This window comes from Amblyomma maculatum, chromosome 11 (assembly GCF_055883805.1).
Source record: "Amblyomma maculatum isolate TAMU_Amacu chromosome 11, ASM5588380v1, whole genome shotgun sequence".
Classification (NCBI taxonomy): Eukaryota; Metazoa; Arthropoda; class Arachnida; order Ixodida; family Ixodidae; genus Amblyomma; species Amblyomma maculatum.
The window spans coordinates 114,929,645-114,942,714 of NC_139354.1; the positions used below are offsets into that span (position 1 = coordinate 114,929,645).

The 13,070-nt window shown below is 46.7% G+C and overlaps 1 protein-coding gene across 1 annotated transcript in view; it reads left to right on the plus strand.

Moving 5' to 3' along the window:
- The window catches only part of LOC146174727 (sodium/iodide cotransporter-like), an 82,609-nt gene that overhangs the window by 42,950 nt on the left and 26,589 nt on the right, over window positions 1-13,070 (plus strand). Inside the window, exons 5-7 of the mRNA XM_084585449.1 lie at window positions 76-143; window positions 9,764-9,921; window positions 11,759-11,899. Coding sequence (XP_084441575.1) covers window positions 76-143; window positions 9,764-9,921; window positions 11,759-11,899 — 367 coding nt within the window. The remainder of the gene's footprint in view (window positions 1-75; window positions 144-9,763; window positions 9,922-11,758; window positions 11,900-13,070) is intronic.

The following is a 13,070-nucleotide window of genomic DNA, read 5'->3' on the forward strand; positions in this document are numbered from 1 at the left end:
TTCAGGGAGATCAGCTTTTCTGCATCTTAGCACCCAGCATTGAAACCATGTGATCACGTTTTTATTCTTTTGCAGTGCTGAAGATGCCTCTCACTGTGTCAAGTATCCTCTTAGGTGTCGCAGGGACTGCTTACACCGCACTGGTAAGCTACACACTGTCGTGAACCCACAGGGCGTGCCTCAAATCTCATGAGAGCACTCCTTTCACAACGCTTTCGACACAGCGTCTTTCGAGGCAGTGCTTAAACTCCATAGCAAGTTCTGCAGCAGTGATCCCTGACTCTCCTGTAGACAATGCAGCAGCCGTGCAGAGGCGAAACCACTGGACCAGCCGTCTTCATCTTCCTCTTCACGAAATGATAACGCGGCTGATACGTACGAGCAGGAAAATGCGCATATTCGAAACCATTACCCCATTCAACAAAGATTTTGTCAGACCTTCAGTCCCCACTACTTTGTGCAATACCAAAGAAGAAACCTGTACAGAACTCAAGTTTCCATTTTCGTCGAGAACTCAATAAGCTGCTAAAATAATGCAGAAATGGCCTTCGCGAACGCATCCTGAAAGGTATTGAAGCTTCTCAGTCGACATTATTCCAGGAGGGTAATTTACTTTCTAGAAGTGCGTGCCTGCGTGAAAATATCGATGCAGGTGGGCATTATAGGCCTGGTGGGAGGAAGGTAGGGTAGGATCCCTCCAGGTGCCGGTGCCATGACCATTTCCTTGACTTCCCTCGCCGAGTTGGTAGAGGATGGCTGCTGACTCACTGGACCCAGGGTTACAAGTTGAACAAGCTCGAGTACATCTCGCTATTGTGATATGTTCAATAGAAAACTGCATAGATGTGTAAAAGTAACCATACGTCAAAAAGTAAAGTTAAAGTACCTTTATAGTGAAACAAGCAGAAAATTATACCTAACATTCAATCTGTGTAAGTGTGCAATAAAACGAAAATACATAACTCGCAGATAATAAACAAGAGCAACCCAACTCAATCTCAGCGCAGATCAGTTCAACATGATGTTACCATGTGTACATTTTTTATTAAGGGGACTCCCAGGACGATGTTAATTCAAGCTGGACCTGGTTGTAATATCCGTTAAATTCAGTATTTCTCTTAACGAAAGTGCATGCGCTAATTGCATTGGCACTGATTGCTAATTTGTAAAATTTCGTCTGAGTTCTTTCGAATACGATGTTTGCCATGCTTTTAAGTTCAGTAGTATGATGACCAGTGACAGTGTCATAAGCATATATGAGAGCTTTGAATAAAGCTAACTGCTTAATCGGGTCGTTAACATTTAGGAAAGAAAGCAACATACCATGACTAAACCACGGTGGTAATACTGTTAAGGTACGTATTGCATTACGTTAAATTATTATTTGAATCAAGTTGTTTGATGTTTCTGAGGTAACTAAAGAAAAACAAGCAATCTATGGCAAAAAACTATATATTTTATTTTCAGCGTGTAGTCATACATAACTACATCAACTGAGTAACATAACTACATCAACTGAGTTTTCAATGTCTAGAAAGACAGCTGCTGCGAGTCTTTTATGCGTAGATATTAAGACTAGCGGAAGAACGCAGACACAGAGAGGTACGCATGACAACGCTTGACTAACAACTGAGTATATTTTTAAGAAATACACACTCTTGCAGTTTCTAAGAAAGCTGTATAGCTTTCCTTTGTAGCCGTATGGCTGCGCTTGGGTGAATGCATTGAGTAATTACTCCCTTATTACAAATCTACTCCACATTGGGGGATTCCCCTAAATATTTGACCAACACCATTCCCACTTCGAGTTATAGATCAATTCACTCTCGCCCTACCGTCTGCTCTGCTGACCGTCCTGGTTAGCTCAGTCGGTAGAGCGACTGCCCCGGAAAGGCGGTGGTGCCGGGTTCGATTCCCGGTTCAGGACTAATTTTTCTTTAACTACGCAGTTTCTGAGAAAGCTGTATAGCTTTCCTTTGTAGCCGTATGGCTGCGCTTGGGTGGGTGCATTGAGTAATTACTCCCTTATTACCCTTCAGATACTAAGCTATGCATGCGAATATGGCGTATGGCACTCATTTATCTCGTGATTACCATTAGCTTTTTCCTTTCGCTTGCCATATTCAGATGCGTAGCTTCTTAGCTGAAGGGTATATACGAGTGTGAATTTGTTCAAAATAAACTCTATAGTTAGTCCAGCGTTGTCCTGTGTACATCTCTGTATCTACGTCCTTACGCTGGTTTGAATATCTATGAATAAGTACCAACATGCCCAGTTCTCAACTCTACTGAGTCTTTTATATTGTAGTGTGCTATTATTTGTTTGAGATAGGACGATGGCGAGTAACCTAGTAGAATATTCTGGTCTAAATGCTTGATGCTCTAAGCACCAAGCACAAAGAAAAGGAAAAATACGCTCGGGCAGAATTTTTTCGAACCCATTTTCAACAGCGCTAAATACAACTTAGATCTCCAGATAGAAAGTTTAAAGTTTAAAGATCCGCCATCGTTAAATACCTTCTCCCCTTCTTCCCCAGTACAGAGTAGCAGGTCAGATTTGAATTATTCCGGCCAACCTCACTGCTTTTCTTTTCAATAAATCCATCTACCTCTATCTACACTAGAGACAGGTATGTGCACTTCAGTATAGAATGGGTGGCATGAGATGAGTCCTGGAACGTAAGTATTCCTTCACAAGTTTCATGAAAATGCCGTCGAATCTGTTCTATTTTTGTTTTAAAATCAACAGCAGCCGACAAACCTTAGCTAATTCAACATCCTGCACAATGAAAGAATTCGTAACTCCTCCCGGAAGATTGCTGTTAATATTTGTATCAGGAAATTTTCATGCTGGATCAGGTGACAAGTGTAATGAAGGAATCATCAGTCTATTCAATAACATTAGAGGAAATAGAGGAATGTTTTGTTTTAATATAAATGACCTAATTTACAGCTCCCCATTATTTTATTTCAAGTGGAACTTTGAGCTTAGTCAGCAAAATATTCTTTTTTGCGGGCTATCATTACCGATATTTATATATTACTCGCGCATTTGAATTTGCGTAATACTCGTTAATTATATGAAGTAGCCATTTTTGATGCCAATAGTCTTTCATTAATAGGTTCATTATATCTTCATCCAAGAAGAAATTAGATCATAAAGCATAAATACGCAATACTTTGCCTACGCCAGGTGATCGTATAAACAAGGTTTCTAACCACGTTATAGAGGCTAAACTAAAGTTTCCTGAAGGTTTATTTAGTGTTGTGTAATACTATTTTTCGGAATGATTGATTATTTATTTTTGTTATTTCTTGATCTATTGGCATTAATTGCGGTGTGCGTGCCCGCCTCAACAAAAAAATGGCAAGAGATTCGCAACCAAGTTTCGAAACACGTCTGCCAGGTTTCGAAACCAAGGGATTCTAAACATGCCTGCGTAAGCCTCACGTTACTACCTTTTGGTATCTCCAAGTACGCGCGATGTCGGAAAACAGTTGGGAAGACCTCCGCACAGCCATGCCTGCACAAGCGCCCAGACCGGCGTCAGCTCCCGCGGCGCCGTTACTCCTGGAAATCTCTTCTTTGCGTCTGCCAGAACACAGCTCCCCGTACAGTTGCCGTCACATGTGCCCGTCTCGGTAGGCCTACCGCCTGCCATTGTCTGCCGCGCAACCGCCAGGTGTGTGTGACGCTTCCGCCATGCCAGCGCGTGATCTTTTCGCGCCGCCTCAGCACCAACAGCCCTATGTAACGACGCCTGGATTTGGCACTGGACCGCAGTACTGCCAGCAGCAATTCGATTTACCTTTTTTTACAATGCCGTCGCCGCGGTATCCTGTCCCCTATAATCCGCAGATCCACGTGACAACCATACCTGACGTATCGTCCACCCTGCCTTTGTTCGAGGACTGCCACAAGCAAAGTGCGCGCTTGTTGATGGAAGAAATTCAAAGAACGCAAAAGCTAGCATCATGGCCCCCGGAAACAACTCGCCTCAATGCTGTAAGTACGCTGAGAGGAACCGCAAAAAACTGGCGCCTGACATTTGGCGCCCAGTATCCGATGCGGTACTCATGACGGAAATCTTTCTTGGATGCCTTCGCCGACGAGTTGACTTTAATCCAGCAAGTCATGACTGTGGTGCAATCCAGCTCTTATTCGCTCCGCGACTATGTCTATGCAGTGCTTCGCATCACCGAAAAATGCACAGTGCCGCTGCCAGATTCCCAGAAAATTGAGTAACTGTTGCAAGGTGTTTTTTTTTTCCCATTCACCGCGACAAACAAAACCACTCAACGTCCGTCGTCGGTTTCCAACTTCGTTGTCATCGGCACCCAGCTTGACCACGCAATGCAACACATGCAGGTCGCAGCCCATCGTCCCGACCAGACTCCTCGCATTGACGATAACTGAATTCCCCGTTCCAGGCATGTCCCTTCAAGGCCAATAATATCAGAAGTGACATCTTCAACTACATGAGACTCCAGACCCAGCCATGTGACTACAACCCGCCCTCGCATAGCAGACGTGTCGCCTGATGAAAAGAAAGCTCGCTAGTCTGCTCTGTCACAACGTTATGGTGCCCTTGCCTTTCTTCAGGTTCAGTCACTAAGCGAAGCTGTCTGCTTCAAGTATCGTGGAATAGGCGATCTAGCTTCAAAATGTCCAGCGAGCCAAGACTGATGCGAAACAGTAGCCAGCCACAGTAGTAACACAACTTCACGAAGCAGCCCTTGCATTCCATGTTAGCACTCAACAAGATGTGCTTGGCTCTCAGCTAGAGTGTTCTTTCTTCACTACCAACATCGCACCTCTGGGTGTCTATGCAGTCTTTCCAGACACAAGGTCCAAAATGACTATAGTGATGAAAGCCGCAGTCAAAGATTTTCCCCTGATCTCCTGGATACAGCAGCCTTAAAGGGTCGTAGATGGATCAAGCATTCTTCCAGAAGGCACAGTGTACTTAAAGATTACAGTGGGCCCCATCACAACTTTTTTAGATGCACCCGTCATCGATAATAACATCTTTCCTGTGATCCTTGGTGAGGACGGGTTTTGAGCCAGTGGTGCTTGGTGTTGCTGGTGCTTGAGCCACCTAATCCAGCTGAAATCAATCCTGCTGCCTCAGGAAGTTTCATACGGGCACAAAAAACAGCATCCGTAAGCATCTGGCTCTGGGCTGTCTACTGCTCTTTCGCAGCAGCCTCAGCAATTGCCTCCACAACAACAGCAGCCACATCCTGAACTCCCACCCTATGGCCCACACGCACAGCAGGAGCTTTTGCAAAACTCCATGTTGCAGCCACAGCCACCGCAGACAAGGTATTTACAGTCCTCATCACTGCAGCCAAAAACACTGCAGCCCCAAGCACTGTAACCTCAAGCTCTACAACCACAGCCCCAGAAGCAGGGACCAACCTTTGTTGCCATGGCAGCTGCACCTTCAGCATCATCAGTGTCCCCGCGAAGCCCCACTGGTCCACCTTGTTTCCTAGTACGGTGGATAGCTACCAGCCTCCAAGCCAGCCTCGTTCAGTGCCTACACCTAAAAATTCTGATCAAGGCTTGAAAAGTTCATTGCATCCGCAGCCTCTGGCGAGTGTACTGAGTGGGGCGCCAGCTGCTGTGGCCAGCCCACTGCCAGCGCTAGCCCACTGGAGGGCATTACGCCTCCAGACATCCCTCGCAGCATGCCTTTGCTGCTTCCTTAGCCGCCATGTATGGATGTGCCGCCTCCAAAACTCAAGCACAAGGAGCAATGAAGGGGAGCCTTCGAAAGAGCCCAAGCTGAAAAAGCTCAAGCTGCCAAGCCTTCGAAAAAGCTCAGTACAAAAAGCCTAAGGCTCCCAACCCTCAGAAAGAGCCCAAGACTAAGAAATTCAAGGCTCCAAAGCCTTCGAAAGAGTCCGAGCACTAGAAGCAGAAGAAGCCCAATGCTCCCAAGTCTCCAAAATAGCCCAAGGCTATGAAGTTCAACGCTCCAATGCATTTGAAAGAGTCGAAGCTCAAGAAGCAGGAGAAGCTCAAGAGAGTCTCCCAAGCCTCCACAAGAAGGAAGTGCACCAATGCTCAAAAGTAAGTCAGAAAGGACTTTGACAAAACGGAGGGGCCGGATGTGAGATGGCAGCACCTCCTGGCCACTCCAACCCTGCTTACCAAGCTTCCCGGCAGATGGCCATAGTGGTCCGTCCGCCTTAAAGCACCGGCCTTGATAAATTATCAATGGACTTTAGTCCGCCTGTCACCTCCCGTCCTGCGCTAGAGTCGAGCGTCAGCCTGCCTGCCCAGCCAGCCAAGGAGTGAGCCGCCAGCCATCAAGCGAAGCAGGCACGCTCACACTAGCGGGAAAACGCGCAACGCTGGACGTTCTCCGCGCACCGCTTCCCGCAGGCTGATTTGTTTGACGTTCCGCGGAGCGATGGGGTCGGGAGCTATTTTTCCCATCCCGCAGAACGGAGTAGCCAATCAGAGCGGAGCGCAGACCGTGACGTCAGTCTAAGTTCAATGACTCCCGGCGGTGGCTGCGCGGGCGACGGGAGCATCGCTGGTGTCGCTTGAGTAGCCCGCTCACTTGTGCACGAGAAAAGCGCGTGCTTTCCCTTCTCTTTTGTCACGTGACTACCCTTTCTTGGTCCGCTCGCCTTCGCCTCCTCTACATTCCACGACAAACGCAGCGGGAAAACGGGCGTAGTGCGAGCGTCCATCCGAGGAGCTGCGACGCAGCGGCGCCATGAACGTTGCGCCGCTACGGGAAGTTTCCCGCTAGTGTGAGCCAGGCTTAAGCTGAGCTCTGTGCGGCTTTGTAGTCTATGTGAACATGTGAACTCGTTTTGGGAAAACGGGCGTAGTGTGAGCGTCCTTCCGAAGAGCTGCGACGCAGCGGCGCCATGAACGTTGCGCCGCTATGGGAAGTTTCCCGCTAGTGTGAGCCAGCCTTAAGCTGAGCTCTGTGCGGCTTTGTAGTCTATGTGAACATGTGAACTCGTTTTGGGAAAACGGGCGTAGTGTGAGCGTCCTTCCGAGGAGCTGCGACACAGCGGCGCCATGAACGTTGCGCCGCTACGGGAAGTTTCCCGCTAGTGTGAGCCAGGCTTAAGCTGAGCTCTGTGCGGCTTTGTAGTCTATGTGAACATGTGAACACGTTTTGGGAAAACGGGCGTAGTGTGAGCGTCCTTCCGAGGAGCTGCGACGCAGCGGCGCCATGAACGTTGCGCCGCTACGGGAAGTTTCCCGCTAGTGTGAGCCTGGCTTAAGCTGAGCTCTGTGCGGCTTTGTAGTCTATGTGAACATGTGAACTCGTTTTGGGAAAACGGGCGTAGTGTGAGCGTCCTTCCGAGGAGCTGCGACGCAGCGGCGCCATGAACGTTGCGCCGCTACGGGAAGTTTCCCGCTAGTGTGAGCCTGGCTTAAGCTGAGCTCTGTGCGGCTTTGTAGTCTATGTGAACATGTGAACTCGTTTTGGGAAAACGGGCGTAGTGTGAGCGTCCTTCCGATGAGCTGCGACGCAGCGGCGCCATGAACGTTGCGCCGCTGCGGGAAGTTTCCCGCTAGTGTGAGCCAGGCTTAAGCTGAGCTCTGTGCGGCTTTGTAGTCTATGTGAACATGTGAACACGTTTTGGGAAAACGGGCGTAGTGTGAGCGTCCTTCCGATGAGCTGCGACGCAGCGGCGCCATGAACGTTGCGCCGCTACGGGAAGTTTCCCGCTAGTGTGAGCCTGGCTTAAGCTGAGCTCTGTGCGGCTTTGTAGTCTATGTGAACATGTGAACTCGTTTTGGGAAAACGGGCGTAGTGTGAGCGTCCTTCCGAGGAGCTGCGACGCAGCGGCGCCATGAACGTTGCGCCGCTACGGGAAGTTTCCCGCTAGTGTGAGCCTGGCTTAAGCTGAGCTCTGTGCGGCTTTGTAGTCTATGTGAACATGTGAACTCGTTTTGGGAAAACGGGCGTAGTGTGAGCGTCCTTCCGATGAGCTGCGACGCAGCGGCGCCATGAACGTTGCGCCGCTGCGGGAAGTTTCCCGCTAGTGTGAGCCAGGCTTAAGCTGAGCTCTGTGCGGCTTTGTAGTCTACGTGAACATGTGAACTCGTTTTATTACACGTTTGTGCCCTGCCTCATCATTCAAGCAATAGCACAACTCTCACACACTTGAACCTCGCTATGCGAGCGCGACGCTCATCTGACTGACGAACATGAAAGACCCGTCGGGAGGCTTGTACGTGGAGCCGCTGTGCCAGCCTTAGTTTGAACTACCTTCGCGAGGCCATGTGTTTGTGACTTCGTTCGCAAAACAGCTTAGCCAATCAGAGCGACGGCACAACCATTATACAAACTTGCTGGGCTGTGGCCTCAGGATTAGTGCTTTGCGTGTCGGAGAAACAATAAAGTTCCAGCGTTGTATGCTTTCAGTAGATAGTATGGAAAAACACTGATCAAGGGTAGGGGAGAGCTTCAGTTCGCAAGCCGAGCCGACGTTCCGGCAGGTGGACTTCTCTTCTTCTGGATAGCGTGATTATCAATGGCGGAGAAAGGAGTAGAGCAATAAGTGAAAGAATGTTTCTTCGGTATGTTTTTTTGAGCCCGGGACGGGTGATACCGTGGCTGAAAAAAAAAAAATAAAAAGCCGCAGCCATGAGTAGAGCTGCAATGCAGGGTGGATGATGAGTGAGCCCCTAAGGCAGATTCGATGCTGACACGTCATTCTTGAAAGGGGACAGGCGTTCCAAAGGGTCCTGATACAGAATACATCTGAAGGGGAACAGTTCTCAGAAGCGCCTGCAGGGGAGAAGGACAGAGACACAAAATAGCAGTTCTGGTGAAGCACACATGCCCCGCCTATTATTTGAAAGACAAGGGTTCAAGGGAAAATCAAAGTAGGGAATGAGAAGGAATCGTGTTTGGAAAAACACCTGCACCTTATCCTATCGATGAGGATAGTGTGTACAAGTAGCTAGTGTAGTTTGGGGTGCACTTGAACAGTGTGTCACTGCTAAAGGCTCCGATCATTATACTTGATTTTACCGCTATTGCTAAAAAAACACAAGATTATTTTCAGTTTGTCAAAATAAATGGGAACGCAATGGTTCAAAAATAATACTTTATGCTCCGACGAAAAAGAAATTGCTACTGTATAGTGCAGACTGTTTACGCTACACTGTTTCATGCTTGCGTTTTTAGCCATGTATCAGTAGTCCCATGAATTTCAAAAGACTCACCTTCTTGTACGATAAGCAAAATTAGCCAGCTCAGGCATTTTTGATGCAGCATATTTTTATTTATTCATTTAATTTTATAAATATATAATTATTTATTTATAATGCTCTCACGGTACAACTGTACGTTAAAGAGGGGAGAGAGGGGAGGGGTGGATACAGGATATATATAAAGACAAAGTTAGCACAATTAATGCATAAATCTCTGAAAAACAAGTTCATTATAGAAGTTAGTACACATAAAGAACAATGAGGCACATTTGTAATTTTTGGAAGACGGCATAGGCGTAAAAATAACAAAATATAATATATAATAAGCAACGCAGTATAAAATGAAGACTACAAATAACCATAAAAGAAATTTTTACACTAGGCAAAGATATTTCAACGCAGATTTAAAATTTTCTTCTTCAGTTACAATTGTTAGGGATGCAGACAGGTTATTGTAAACATTGCAGGTCTGGAGAAGAAAGGAGTTAGAATAGGGAACTGCGTTTGAGTGCAGAACATTTACCTTTTGACTATGGATTTCGGGTTTTATTGTTTCTTCAGGGAGGGCTCCGAAGCGTCGTGTGGGCCGACTGCGTGCAGGCAGTGATCATGACTTGTTCTCCTCTGGTCATCATCGGAAAGGTCATTTATGACTCTTCGAAGAGCTTAGACCCACCGCGGCCACTAAGTGACCTCAACGTCACAGCATATTTCCTGCGGTAAGTCAGAAAACGTTTCACTTCTATTCGTGTCTAGTCCGGAAGCTTGTGGAACGAACTCATGAGTGCGGTTTCCTGCGCAGCCATTGCTGTGTTGCCCATCTGATTTGTGGCCTTCCAGTAATAGAATTGAGTGGGCTGGTAAGCGAAGAAACGATGTTAATTGTCAACCGACCACAGTCTCACTGTACCTGAACCGTACCTCGTGTCGCAATACCCCAAAAGCGCGTTTTTCCTCTCGGCGTACCGCACTCTGTCCTGGTACATAGTGAACCAGGTGTAGCTGAAGCTCTTCAGGAGTGCACGAAACAGCGTACTAATACAACTGATAAGGCGCAATTAATGACTAAAGAGGGAGAGCCGCACGCAGAAGTGTAACTCATACCAACCCGCTGTCGTCTGGGACACTCTACTTGGGACAAACGGGTCTACGCTTCAGCAGGCATTACAGTGGGTGCCATCGTCATCTGTGCTAACTGCCCGAAGCTTTGGCGCTGATGCGACATTGCTGTGTGTAAGGATTATATGTTTACGGAAAATAACGAAGAGCATAGCCCAGCGTCTCGGTGGCCCCGGTTCGTTAGCGCACTCGCATACCCTCTTTTGCTCCTGCTTTTCTCCTCAACAGCAGATGGGCGCCGGCGATCTCGAGGCATGCCTACCAAGAGTAGTGCACTGTCTTCTGAAATCGAATCATTTGTTTATTTGTTTTTATTTTTTTTCGCGAGTGTGGCGAAGCCATATATGTCTCTTGCGGCTTAGAAGAGTGGACCTTTTTTTCGCTGACACTTGTTTGTTCAGAGAGGTCGAACGCGGAGAGTTGTTCATCTGCTGACCGCTGCCGCAGTGGGTGTCAAGAGCCTTCGTTGGGTGGCATGTGTCCCTGATTTCCGTTCTGGGCAATTTGCTTGGCCAGCGGAATATTGTTGCTTTTAAATATATCGATAAATTGTACCATCGCCTAAGCCTCCACCGTCCTCTCTTTCAAGTCAGCGGCATCAAGGCTCTGGCAAACACCGGAGGACCATCTTTATTCTTTCACAGTGCATTTAGCCTTTGGTTCGACAACTGAAGCCAGCCGATATATACTTATGAGCCTATAAATATTGATCCTCTTCTTTTGAATACAAGAGGTGGTAGCCTGCGCTTGCCGTGTCTGCTTGTTTTTCTGACGTTCTCGCCTTCCTGTGTAGTACTAGCAAAATCGTTTTTTCATTGTGCGATTCGGAGCAGAAGGGCAATGTCCGCCACATTAGAAAACTAAAATTTCAGACAATACCTTTGGCTGCTGTGTTTAAATATCATTTCATTAAAAGTATAATTTTTGTTATGAAATAAAGTTGCAATCACAAGTCGTTTGTGTCAGCAACACATACCTACCTACCTGCCAAGTCTGAAATAAATTTTATCTCAACCTTCTCTAGTACTTTCTCTCGGTTTTCGGGACTGATATCTTCATGTAATTCATGTTGTGCCTTCTTAACAACACTCATCTTTATACCTTATGTATCAGATGTTCGTGAAAGTTATTTTTTTTAATAACCTCCAGGTTCAATGTCCATGCATGCTGTTTGTGTGCATAACCAAGATGTAATAATTGGATATAAAGATACCGGAAAATCATACCACGCCCTCAAAATGCTGTTTTTTCGGTGTCGTATGTACTTTGCAGGTCTCATAGATTGGAGGCTGCAGTCAATTGAACCTTCGTTGAAGGCTAGAATGAAACTAACTGAGCCAGCTCTGAACAGCGAAGTGCTCCCAACGAATATTCTGAAATACGGTTTGTTTTAAAAATAAATGAGTTTTTCGTGCTTGTTGTGTTCATGGCACGCAGAACTGACATGGACCTGGAGACCGACGAGACAGTCTGGGCAGCGTCTGTCGCTACCTTCCCTTTCCAGCTCACACGAATTGGCTTGGATCAGATGATAACTCAAAGGTTCCTGGCTGCACGGTCTCTGTTCGAAGCAAGGCTGTAAGTTGCCCAGCTCTAAGCGTTGTCTTTCAGTGAAACTGGAGTGACTGCATGCCCCCATGATCAAGGAACTCTGTTTATGGGAATTTGACGGAGTCTTAGTGCATGCTCAATGCGAAAGCGACCAATCTAGTGAAAAATGCTTCATTTTGCATAAAAGACATTCGAACACTAGTGAGAGGCTGTAGTTTCTAAGAAGTCTTTTTGACGCGCTAAGGCATGAGCGCATTGTTTTCCGGACCCGAAAGAATGCACCGTTTTTACTTTACCTTCCTCCACTTTTTTTTTTCTATAAGGACTGTATTGGAAGGGCCCATGGAGCAGCTTGGCTCAGCTTCACCAGTCATTATCCAGCTGCTCTCAATTGGCGGCCTTGTTACCGCATTTCTTGTTCCGCAATCCGAAATCTCATATTTAAAACTCATGGGCTTTCATGCCACTTTTTGCAGCATTTCTAATTACGTCACACCACCTTCTGCGTCTGTCATGATCTATTTATGTGATGTCGCCCCCCCCCCCCCTCCGCCACGTGTGTTACCGCTTATTAGTTTTGTTTGAGCGAGAAACAAGGCGCCGACCAGTAACAAAAACCAGTTGCTGTTACACGTCTCCAAAACGATTCACAAAGAAGTCGTCCCAAGCAAAGTATCGTAAACATGTTGAACAATCACCGCATGAAACGCGCGTAAATTCGTTTAATATTTCCGTCGTTTCTGTTCAAAGTGCGTGATGTGGTGTATATTTGTGATTCGAAATGTAGTGGTGCTGCTGTTATATTTCCAGTGGCGCCGATCCTTGTCTTGTCCTAGTCAACATTGTAGTCATTCACGACGGAACTTTCAGAAAAGCGTAATTGTGAGCGCTTTTGCTTTTTACGCCACGAGCGTGCTGCTTAAGTCGTTTTTTTTTTTAGCTTCCGGCCTCTCCGACACACCCTTTGTCGTAGTAGTGGTAGTAGTGTGCAGTTATTTACTATTTGATATCAAAAAAGAAGGAAAAGATGTTTGCCAGCCCCGGTATATGCTATCTGATATCTGAACCAACTGAACTGGGGCGACGACAATAAAGGGTATTGTGAGGAAGCGGTAGGAGAAATCAAAGAGATGTGCGACAAGGAGAAAGGGCAGGGTAGATAAAATAATAAACAGATATTATACAATATGATACAATA